General features: G+C 47.9%; 1 protein-coding gene across 1 annotated transcript in view; it reads right to left on the bottom strand.

Annotated features, from left to right (window-relative positions):
• The window catches only part of prkg1b (protein kinase cGMP-dependent 1b), a 422,934-nt gene that overhangs the window by 137,180 nt on the left and 273,101 nt on the right, over nucleotides 1-12,653 (bottom strand). Inside the window, exon 6 of the mRNA XM_078412759.1 lies at nucleotides 8,904-8,981. Coding sequence (XP_078268885.1) covers nucleotides 8,904-8,981 — 78 coding nt within the window. The remainder of the gene's footprint in view (nucleotides 1-8,903; nucleotides 8,982-12,653) is intronic.

Genomic DNA, 12,653 nt, shown 5'->3' with positions numbered 1-12,653 from the left:
GGTCAGGCAGCATCTCGGGAGAGAAGGAATGGGCGATGTTTCGGGTCGAGACCCTACTTCAGACTGAAGTAGGGTCTTTAATTCAGACTGAAGAAGGGTCTCGACCCGAAACGTCACCCATTCCTTCTCTCCCGAGATGCTGCCTGACCTGCTGAGTTATTCCAGCATTTTGTGAATAAATCCACTATTTCATAAGTTCATGTGATTAGGAGCAGAATTAGGCCATTCGACCCATCAAGTTTACTCCGCCATTTAATCATGGCCGATCTATCTCTCCCTCCTCACCCCATGCTCCTGCCTTCTCCCCATAACCCCTGACACCCATACTAATTAAGAATCTATCCATCTCTGCCTTAAAAACATCCACTGACTTGGCCTCCACAACCGACAGTGGCGATGAATTCCACAGATTCACCACCCTCTGACTAAAAAAATTCAACCTCATCTTCTTCCTAAGGGAATGCCCTTTAATTCTGAGGCTGTGACCTCTGGTTCTAGACTCTCCCAAAATTGGAAACATCCTCTCCACATCCACTCTATCCAGGCCTTTCAATATTCGGTAAGTTTCAATGAGTTCCCCCCACCACCACCCCATCATTCTAAATTCCAGTGAGTAGAGGCCCAGTGCGGTCAAATGCTCATTATATGTTTAGATTTAGATTTAGATTTAAGAGATACAGCGCGGAAACAGGCCCTTCGGCCCACCGAGTCCGCGCCGCCCAGCGATCCCCGCACATTAACCTACACCCACTAGGGACAATTTTTAATTTTTTTTTTTAACATTTTACCCAGTCAATTAACCTACATACCTGTACGTCTTTGGAGTGTGGGAGGAAACCGAAGGTCTCGGAGAAAACCCACGCAGAGATCACGGGGAGAACGTACAAACTCTGTACAGACGGCGCCCTTAGTCAGGATCGAACCCGAGTCTCCGGCGCTGCATTCGCTGTAAGGCAGCAACTCTACTGCCGCGCCACCGTGTTAACCCACGCATTCCTGGGATCATTCTCATGAACCTCCCATGTACCCCTCTCCAGAGCCAGCACATCCTTCCTCAGATTATGGGGTCCAAAATTGCTCACAATACTCCAAATGCGGTCTGACCCGCGCCTTATAGACCCTGGCATTACATCCAAGTTCCATGTTATCCCAGTTTCTCATCCGCTCCCTTCACACCACGTTGGAAATCTGCAGAGGCCAGTTAACCTCAAGTGCTCTTTGGGATGTGCAAGGAAATCGGAGCATCCGGAGAAAACCCACGCGGTCTTAGGGAAAATGTGCCTGTTCCACGCAGACTGCACCCGTGGTCAGGATTGAACCTGGGTCCTTGGGTGCCACGAGGCAGAGGCTCCACCAGCAGCACTCTATCCAGCACTCCGCTCTCTCCTGACCTTTCAACATGCATCATGTGTCTTGCAACAAATCTGAAATCATCATCATTGGTCCAAAAACGCTCACCAAATCCACCCAAAACTTCATCCTCAATATTGATGGTCTCCCAGTATCCACCTCCCCTCACATCCGGAATCTTGGAATCATCTTTGATCAAACCCTCTCCTTCGACAAACACATCAAACACATCACAAAGACAGCCTTCTTCCACCTCAAAAACATTGCCCGTCTCCGTCCGTCCCTCTCCTCCACAGCTGCAGAAACCCTCATCCACGCCTTCATCACCTCCCGTCTGGACTACTGCAACAGCCTCCTCTATGGCGCACCCTCAAAAATCATCAGTAAACTTCAATACATTCAAAACTCCGCTGCCCGTCTACTCACCCACACCCCGATCCGTGACCATATCACCCCCGTCCTTTACAAACTCCACTGGCTCCCCAACCCCCAGAGAATCCAGTACAAAATCCTCCTCATGACCTACAAAGCCCTCCATAACCTGGCCCCATCCTACCTGACTGACCTCCTCCACAGGCACACTCCCACCTGCACCCTCCGCTCTGCTGCTGCCAATCTCCTATCCCCCCCCATCCGGACCAAACTCAGATCCTGGGGGGACAGGGCTTTCTCCATCGCTGCTCCCACCCTATGGAACTCACTACCCCAAACCGTCCTCACTCACCACATTCAAAACATCACTGAAGTCTCACCTCTTCAGCACTGCCTTCAACCACTGAAGGTCACCTCACCTTCTGTCTCCTTTCTCTGTTCGTTTACTTATTTATCTATTTATTCACTTCCCTATGTTCTTTAAATCCCTGTAAAGCGTCTTTGAGTATATGAAAAGCGCTATATAAATGTAATGCATTATTATTATTATTATTATTATTATATTTTGACGTGCCCGTGTGTTGTAAGCAGACCTCCAGTTGTTATGGGGCAGTCTCAGGCAGAATTAGGGCATCACCACACAGAGGAATTCAATGAAACGGCATCCATGAAATAAATTGGTAATCAGCTATTCTCGGGGAGAAGAAGAAGAGGAACTGAGTAACATTTAACTTAAGACAGACACAAAAAGCTGGAGTAACTCAGCGGGTCAGGCAACCATCCCTGGAGAAAAGGAACAGGTGACCTTTCGGGTCGAGACCCTTCTGCAGACTGAGAGCCAGGGGAATGTCGGAACGAGAGATATAGGCTGCCCTGCCATAACATATTAAGTCTATCAAATTATGAGAGGCAGGGAGAGTCAGAACCTTTTTCCAAGTTGGAAATGTCAAGGACTGGAGGGCACAGCTTTAAAGTAGGGTGGGCAAAGTTTAAAGGAGATGAGCGGGGCAAGCTTTTTTACACAGAGCGTCGTGGGTGCCTGGAACACCTTATCATTATACTCCATTTATACCTCGCGCTGCCTCGGCAAAGCCAGCAGCATAATCAAGGACGAGTCGCACCCCGGCAACTCCCTCTTCTCCCCTCTGTGAAAACGCACACCTCCAGATTCGGGGACAGTTTCATCCCAGCTGTTATCAGGCAACTGAATCATCCTACCACAACCAGAGAGCAGTGCTGAACTACTGTCTACCTCTTTGATGACCCTAGGACTATCCTTGACCGGACTTTGCTGGCTTTACCTCGCACTAAACGTTATTCCCTTATCATGTATCTACACATTGTAAATGGATTGATTGTAATGTATTGTGATACATTGTAAATGGATTGTCTTTCGGCTGACTGGTTAGCACGCAACAAAAACGCTTATCACTGTTGTATAAGAAAATAACTGCAGATGCTGGTACAAATCGATTTATTCACAAAATGCTGGAGTAACTCAGCAGGTCAGGCAGCATCTCGGGAGAGAAGGAATGGGTGACGTTTCGGGTCGAGACCCTTCTTCAGACTGATGTCAGGGGGGCGGGACAAAGGAAGGATATAGGTGGTTCCTCCCTTCCCCTCCTCCTTCCCAGATCTCCCTCTATCTTCCTGTCTCCAACAGGTCCACTCGTCCCTTCCTACCCAAACCACCCCATCCCCGGGCACTTTCCCCTGCAACCGCACGAGATGCAACACCTGTCCCTTCACCTCCCCCCTCAACTCCATCCAAGGACCCAAACAGTCTTTCCAGGTGAGACAGAGGTTCACCGGCACCTCCTCCAACCTCATCTATTGCATCCGCTGCTCTAGATGTCAACTTATTTACATCGGCGAAACCAAACGCAGGCTCGGCGATCGCTTCGCTCAACACCTGCGCTCGGTCCGCGTTAACCAATCTGATCTCCCGGTGGCCGAGCACTTCAACCCCCCCCCCATTCCCAGTCTGACCTTTCTGTCATGGGCCTCCTCCAGTGCCATAGTGAGGCCCACCGGAAATTGGAGGAACAGCACCTCATATTTCGCCTGGGCAGCTTGCAGCCCAGTGGCATGAACGTCGACTTCTCCAACTTTAGATAGTTCCTCTGTCCCTCCCTTCACCTCCCCCTTTCCAGATCTCCCTCTATCTTCCTGTCTCCACCTATATTCTTCCTTTGTCCCGCCCCCCCTGACATCAGTCTGAAGAAGGGTCTCGACCCGAAACGTCACCCATTCCTTCTCTCCCGAGATGCTGCCTGACCTGCTGAGTTACTCCAGCATTTTGTGAATAAAGCTTATTACTGTACCTCGGTACACATGACAATAAATTAAACTAAATTAAACAAAACGTTATCAGGGAGCTGGCAGTGAAGGCAGATAAGTTACAGTTTAGGAGGCTTTCAGATGGGCACATGGATGTGCAGGGAATGGAGGGGGATGGATAAGTGCAGTCAAATGAGATTAATTGCTTGGCATCATGTTGGGCACAGATGCCGTGGGCCATAGGGCAACACGGTGTCGCAGCAGTATAGTTGCTGCCTTACAGTGTCAGAGACACCGGTTCGATCCCAGCCACGGGCGCTTGTCTGTACGGAGTTTGTAGGTTCTCCCCGTGACCGCGTGGTTTTTCCCCGAGATCTTCGGTTTCCACCCACATTCCAGAGACGTACAGGGTTTGTAAGTCAATTGGCTTGGTGTAAGTGTAAAATTGTTCCGGGCGTGTGTAGGATATTGTTAGTGTGCGGGGACCGCTGGTGGGTGCGGACTCGGTGGGCCGAAGGGCCTGTTTCCGCGCTGTATTTCTAAACTAAACTAAACTAAACACAGACCCTGTCCCTTTTCTATGTTCTATGCTCTATAATGTCTCGGCCCTGTACAATTGCAAGGAAAATGCTACGGTCGTATGTTGAAAGACTGGAGCGACTAGGCTTGTATACACTGGAATTTAGAAGGATGAGAGGAGATCTTATTGAAACGTATAAGATTATTAAGGGGTTGGACACGTTAGAGGCAGGAAACATGTTCCCAATGGTGGGGGAGTCCAGAACAAGGGGCCACAGTTTAAGAATAAGGGGTAGGCAATTTAGAACTGAGATGAGGAAAAACTTTTCGCAGTCAGAGAGTTGTGAATCTGTGGAATTCTCTGCCTCAGAAGGCAGTGGAGGCCAATTCTCTGAATGCATTCAAGAGAGAGCTGGATAGAGCTCTTAAGGATAGCGGAGTCAGGGGGTATGGGGAGAAGGCAGGAACGGGGTACTGATTGAGAATGATCAGCCATGATCACATTGAATGGCGGTGCTGGCTCGAAGGGCCGAATGGCCTCCTCCTGCACCTATTGTCTATTGTCCATTGTGGTTTGGAGATTTGACATTATAAGGCTTTAAACAAAAGTCAGCTTGCATCCAAGGCATGCCATCTTGGGTGAATCTGCTCTTTTTATGCACAAAATCACATTGAGAAATTTTAGACCTGCATTTGAATGACTTTAGACTTACGATGTGATACGATACGATAAAACTTTATTTATCCCAGGAGGGAAATTGGTCTGCCAATAGTCATAAAAACACAGAATGCACGAAACGTGAAATTAAAGTGATGAGTGGAAGGGATTTGGGGATGTGCAAAGATTGTGGGGAGGGTGGGGGGGAGAGGAATCAGTCTCAGTCTCAGTCTACCCCACGGCAGAAAGGGGAGGAGTTGTACGGTTTGATAGCCACAGGGAAGAAGGATCTCCTGTGGCGTTCTGTGCTGAACCAGTCTGTTGCTGAATGTGCTCCTCAGGTTGACCGGTGTGTCAAGGAGGGGGTGGGGCCGTATTGTCCAAGATGCTCCGCAGTTTGAGGGGCACCCTCCCCTCCAAGACCACCTCCCGTGAATCCAACTCCTCACCCCCCCCCCCCCCCCCCCCCCCAGGACGGAGCCAGCCCTCCTGATGAGTTCGGTAATCCTAAAACTTGAGAGATACATCACGGAATTTAGAAGGATGAGAGGAGATCTTATCGAAACGTATAAGATTATTAAGGGGTTGGACACGTTAGAGGCAGGAAACATGTTCCCAATGTTGGGGGGAGTCCAGAACAAGGGGCCACAGTTTAAGAATAAGGGGTAGGCCATTTAGAACTGAGATGAGGAAAATCTCTTTCAGTCAGAGAGTTGTGAATCTGTGGAATTCTCTACCTCAGAAGGCAGTAGAGGCCAATTCTCTGAATGCATTCAAGAGAGAGCTAGATAGAGCTCTTAAGGATAGCGGAGTCAGGGGGTATGGGGAGAAGGCAAGAACGGGGTACTGATTGAGAATGATCAGCCATGATCACATTGAATGGCGGTGCTGGCTCGAAGGGCCGAATGGCCTCCTCCTGCACCTATTGTCTGTTGTCTATTGTCTATTGTAAACAGGCCCTTCGGCCCACCGAGACCGTGCCGGCCAGCGATCGTCCCGGAAGCTCACACTATCCTACGCACACTAGGGACAGTTTACAATTTTACTGAAGCCAATTATCCTACGAACCAGTATGTCTTTGGAGTGTGGGAGGAAGCCGAAGCACCTGGAGAAAACCCGTGCAGGTGACGGGGAGAACGTACAAAGCCCGCACAGACAGCACCCGTGGTCAGGATTGTACCCGGGTCTCTGGCGCTGTGAGGCAGCAGCTCTACCACTACGCCACCTTCCCGCTCTTTAGTAGCTGTGCTGTTGCTTCTGCAGCAGCACCATAGTAAGTGAGGTCGAGATGGAGTATGGTATAGAAACATAGAAACATAGAAAATAGGTGCAGGAGTAGGCCATTCGGCCCTTCGAGCCAGCACCGCCATTCAATATGATCATGGCTGATCATTCAGCTCAGTATCCCGTACCTGCCTTCTCTACATACCCCCTGATCCCTTTAGCCACAAGGGCCACATCTAACTCCCTCTTAAATATAGCCAATGAACTGGCCTCAACTACCTTCTGTGGCAGAGAATTCCACAGATTCACCACTCTCTGTGTGAAGAAATGTTTTCTCATCTCGGTCCTAAAAGACTTCCCCCTTATCCTTAAGCTGTGACCCCTTGTTCTGGACTTCCCCAACATCAGGAACAATCTTCCCGCATCTAGCCTCTCCAACCCCTTAAGAATTTTATATGCTTCAATAAGATCCCCCCTCAGTCTTCTAAATTCCAGCGAGTATAAGCCCAGTCTATCCAGTCTTTCTTCATATGAAAGTCCTGCCATCCCAGGGATCAATCTGGTGAACCTTCTCTGTACTCCCTCTAAGGCTAGAATGTCTTTCCTCAGATTAGGAGACCAAAACTGCACACAATACTCCAGGTGCGGTCTCACCAAGGCCCTGTACAACTGCAGCAGAACCTCCCTGCTCCTAAACTCAAATCCTCTTGCTATGAATGCATACGTTCATTGGTTGGGGCATTGAGAATAGGAGTCAGGAGGCCAAGTCTATGGATATTTTTAAGGCAGAGATGGACAGATTCTCATTTAGTACGGGAGTCAGGGGCTATGTGCTGCAGTCGTTTTATAAGACATTGGTGAGGCCGCATTTGGTGTATTATGTGCAGTTCTGATTGGCCAACTACAGGAAGGACGAGGACTCTTTGGGAATGGTGCGGAAGAGGTCATGAGATCACGAGTTGGGAGTAGAATTAGGCCATTCGGCCCATCAAGTTCACTCCGCCATTCGACCATGACTGATCTATCTCTCCCTCCTAACCCCATTCTCCTGCCTGCTCCCCACACCCTTTGACACCCATACTGAATAAGGAACACCCGTACTAATCAAGTACCAGAATGATGCCCAGATCAGAGGGTAGTAACCAAGGACAGACAGATGCTGAGGGAAGACCTGATAGAAGTACATCATATTATGAGAGGGATAGACAGGGATAGAACCTTTCACCCCTGCATAAAAATGTCAAAGACTAGAGGGCTAGCTTTGAGATGAGGACTAGCTTTGGGACCGCACCTGGAGTACTGTGTTCAGTTTGGTCTCCAAATTTGTGGAAGGACATTCTTGCTATTGAGGGCGTACAGCGTAGGTTTACTAGGTTAATTCCCGGAATGGCGGGACTGTCATATGTTGAAAGACTGGAGCGACTAGGCTTGTATACACTGGAATTTAGCAGGATGAGAGGGGATCTTATCGAAACGTATATGATTATTAAGGGGTTGGACACGTTAGAGGCAGGAAACATGTTCCCAATGTTGGGGGAGTCCAGAACAAGGGGCCACAGTTTAAGAATAAGGGGTAGGCCATTTAGAACGGAGATGAGGAAAAACTTTTTCAGTCAGAGAGTTGTAGATCTGTGGAATTCTCTGCCTCAGAAGGCAGCGGAGGCCAATTCTCTGAATGCATTCAAGAGAGAGAGCTAGATAGAGCTCTTAAGGATAGCGGAGTCAGGTGGTATGGGGAGAAGGCAGGAACGGGGTACTGATTGAGAATGATCAGCCATGATCACATTGAATGGTGGTGCTGGCTCGAAGGGCCGAATGGCCTCATCCTGCACCTATTGTCTATTGTCTATTGTCAATTGTCTATGAGAGAGGAGATGTGCGGGGAAAGTTTTTTTTTTTACACAGAGAGGTGGGGGGTGACTGGAACCCACTTCCAGAGGTGGCGGTGAAGGCAGATACAACAGTAGTGTTTAGCAGACATTTGGATAGGCACTTGGATATGCAGGGAATGGGGGATATGGATCGCATCCAGTTTCAGGGACAGTTTCTTCCCAGCTGTTATCAGGAAGCTGAACAACTACTAGAGAGCAGTCCTGAGCTACTATCTACCTCATTGGAGACCCTCGGACTATCTTTGATCAGACTTTGCTATCTTTAACTAGCACCAAGCGTTTTTCACGTAATTCCCATTATCATGTACACAGTGGATGGCTGGAATGTAATCGCATATTGTCTTTCTACTGACTGGTTAGCACGCAACAAAAGCTTTTCACTGCACCTCGGTAGAATTGACAATAAACTAAACTCAAACTGAACTAAACCAGAGGAGATTAGTTTAACTTGGCATTATGGTCGGCATGGACGCGGTAGGCCGAAGGGCCTGTTTCTGTGCTGCACTGATCCAGGTATTTATAATTCCAGAGGCCACAATCCAGCTTGCTTGTCAGTACATTGGTTGGTACACCCTGAACCAGGTAATTAATTTCCACGGACAACTTACCTTTCCTTTGCTAATAATGAAGAACGTATCTCCTCGTGCCCCTTGTCTAATGATGTACTCCCCATCTTCATAGTAAGTCTGTAAGGAAAAGGAAAACAAAATCCATCAACATTTTGTGGAAACAACAAACTGCGGGCAATAGACAATAGACAATAGGTGCATTCAGAGAATTGGCCTCCGCTGCCTCTGTGGCAGAGAATTCCACAGATTCACAACTCAGTGGCGTGAAAAAAGTTTTCCTCATTTCAGTCCTAAACGGCCGACCTCTTATTCTGAAACTGTGACCCCTGGTTCTGGACTCCCCCAAAACAGAGGGAACATTTTTCCTGCATCTTGCCTGTCCAATCCCTTAAGAATTTTTATATGTTTTGTGATGCCTTGAGAGGTCGGGAGCTTTTCTCTTGAAGGTTGGGAGGTGTGCGTGCCGGAAATGAAGACAGAAAAGTTCTTGTTTTCAAACTTAAATTCCATATATTTGGTCTTTTCCAAAAAACAGGTAAACTTAATTGTTTGCAGACAGGTACACAAAACCAAAACAGGGAGTTAAATCAAAACTGTAGCTTGCTGCCTTCTTACAAAATATGACTCAAACGCTGCTTCTCTCTGCTCCAGTCGTTGTCTCTCTCTTTAAATACACTGCTTCTCTTTTAGCTCTCTCACTGAGGCAATCAGCTCATCTGGTTCAGCTGGGCAGCAATCAGTGTCAGCAGCAATCAGTATCAGCAGCAATCAGTATCAGCAGCAATCAGTGTCAGCAGCAATCAGTGTCAGCAGCAATCAGTGTCAGCAGGGCAGGCAGCCCTGCTGACTATGGGTTTTGTAGTCTTTTGCTGGCAGCCATGATGGTTTGTAGTCCTTGTTGCATCCACCGGGAGGAAATGTATCTCCCCTCTATGACTCTACCTCTCATGATATCACAGTTTCTATAAGATCCCCTCTCATCCTTCTAAATTCCAGTGAATACAAGCCCAGTCGACGCATTCTTTTATCATATCGGGATGCATCACTGCATGGTTTGGGAACCGTACCATCAAATACCGCAGGAAATCGCAGCGATTGTGGACGCGGCCCAGACCGTCACACAAACCAACCTCCCTTCCATTGACTCCATTTACACCTCAAGCTGCCTGAGGCAAGGCCAGCAGCATAATCAAGGACGAGTCGCACCCCGGCCACTCCCTCTTCTTCCCTCTCCCCTCTGTGAAAACGCACACCTCCAGATTTAGCTTTAGCTTCCGTTTTAGAGATACAGCACGTAAACAGGCCCTTCGGCCCACCGAGTCTGTGCCGACCAGTGATCCCCGCACACTAACACTATCCTACAGACACTAGGGACAATTTACACTGATACCGAGCCGATTAACCTACAAACCTGTGGTATTTATTCACAAAATGCTGGAGTAACTCAGCAGGTCAGGCAGCATCTCGGGAGAGAAGGAATCGAGACCCTTCTTCAGACTGATATATTTAACCTACAAACCTGTACGTCTTTGGAGTGTGGGAGGAAACCGATAATCTCGGAGAAAAACCCACGCAGTTCACGGGGAGAACGTACAAACTCCGTACAGACAGTGCCCGCCGTCGGGATCGAACCCGTGTCTCTGGCGCTGTGAGCAATCTAAGACAACGACTCTACCACTGCGCCACCTAGAGTGTGCACTGTGAAAATGGCGGCAAAACATGCAGGCGGGCTCAGTGGACCATTTCTGTACACTTGCTAATTGAGGATCAGGGTTACGGCAATACTTTACTAGACTGTTTGTGTGTAAAAGTATTTCACTGTGTTACCACTTTTGCACAAGTGACAACAAAAGCACCATTGGATATGGATTATCTGTAGGCAGATAATAGTTGGTCTTGGCATCATGTTCGGCACAGGCATTGTGGGCCGAAGGATGTGCTGGGACTCGAGAGGGTCCAGAGGAGGGTCACAAAAAATGATCCCAGGAATGAGTGGGTGAACCTATGATGAACGTTTGTCGGCACAGGGCCTGCACTCGCTGGAGTTTAGAAGAATGAGAGGGGGACCTCATTGAAATGTGCAGAATTGTGAAAGGCTTGGATAGAGTGGATGCGGGGAGGATGTTTCCAACGTGCAGTATAATATAGATAAATGTGATGCAGTATAATATAGATAAATATAGATAAATGTGAGGTTATCCACTTTGGCGGCAAAAACAAGGAGGCAGATTATTATCTCAATGGAATTTATTCACAAAATGCTGGAGTAACTCAGCAGGTCGGGCAGCATCTCAGGAGAGAAGAAATGGGGTGACGTTTCGGGTCGAGACCCTTCTTCAGACTGAAGAAGGGTCTCGACCCGAAACCTCACCCATTCCTTCTCTCCTGAGATGCTGCCTGACCTGCTGAGTTACTCCAGCATTTTGTGAATAAATACCTTCGATTTGTACCAGCATCTGCTGTTATTTTCTTATATTATCTCAATGGAGTTAGGTTAGGTAAGGGGGAGGTGCAGTGAGACCTGGGTGTCCTTGTACACCAGTCACTGAAAGTTGGCGTGCAGGTACAGCAGGCAGTGAAGAAAGCGAATGGAATGTTGGCCTTCATAACAAGAGGATTTCAGTATAGGAGTAAAGAGGTTCTTCTGCAGTTGTATAGGGGCCCTGGTAAGACCACATCTGGTGTATTGTGTACACTTTTGGTCTCCTAATTTGAGGAAGGACAGCCTTGTAATTGAGGCAGTGCAGCGTAGGTTCACGAGATTGATCCCTGGGATGGCGGGACTGACGTATGAGGAAAGATTGAAAAGACTGGGCTTGTATTCACTGGAGTTTAGAAGAATGAGAGGGGATCTTATAGAAACATATAAAATTATAAAAGGACTGGACAAGCTAGATGCAGGAAAAATATTCCCAATGTTGGGCGAGTCCAGAACCAGGGTCCACAGTCTTGGAATAGAGGGGAGGCCATTGAAAACTGTGAGAAAAAACTTTTTCACCCAGAGAGTTGTGAATCTGTGGAATTCTCTGCCACAGAGGGCAGCGGAGGCCAAATCACTGGATGGATTTAAGAGAGAGTTAGATAGAGCTCTAGGGGCGAGTGGAATCAAGGGATATGGGGAGAAGGCAGGCACGGGTTATTGATTGGGGACGATCAACCTGATCACAATGAATGGCGGTGCTGGCTCGAAGGGCCGAATGACCTCCTCCTGCACCTATTTTCTATGTTTCGATGTTAGTGGGAGAGTCTAGGACTAGAGGCCATAGCCTCAGAATTAAAGGATGTGAGGAGAAATTTATTCAGCCAGAGGATGGTGAATCTGTGGAATTCTTTACCACAGAAGGCTGTGGAGGCCAAGTCAGTGGATATCTTTGAGGCAGAGATTGATTAGTACGGGTGTCAGAGATTATGGGGAGAAGGGAGGGGAATGAGGTTAGATGGATCAGCCATGATTGAATGGCAGAGTAGACTTAATGGGCCGAATGGCCTCATTCTACTATTCCATCTGACCTTATGACCTTGTGAAGGGCCTGTTCTTGAGCTGTACTGTTCTGTCTTCTATGTTCTAAATGCGACCAATTCAAGCACAAGGGGGAGGCAGAGAGGCAGCGAAATCTGTTAAAGACTATCTCTGCAAGATATATGAGAAATATTCACAGAACAATGCTGAAGCAAATCCAAAAAAGGTCCGTGCTCGATCCTAAATGAAATGCACATGTGTTTATATCATGGTAAATTTCTGGGTGGGAAATCTCTAAAGTTCACTGACTTTTGCTGTAAAAAGATCTA

The sequence above is a fragment of the Rhinoraja longicauda genome, chromosome 16 (genome assembly GCF_053455715.1).
Source record: "Rhinoraja longicauda isolate Sanriku21f chromosome 16, sRhiLon1.1, whole genome shotgun sequence".
Classification (NCBI taxonomy): Eukaryota; Metazoa; Chordata; class Chondrichthyes; order Rajiformes; family Arhynchobatidae; genus Rhinoraja; species Rhinoraja longicauda.
This window is presented reverse-complemented; position numbering and strand designations above follow the sequence as displayed.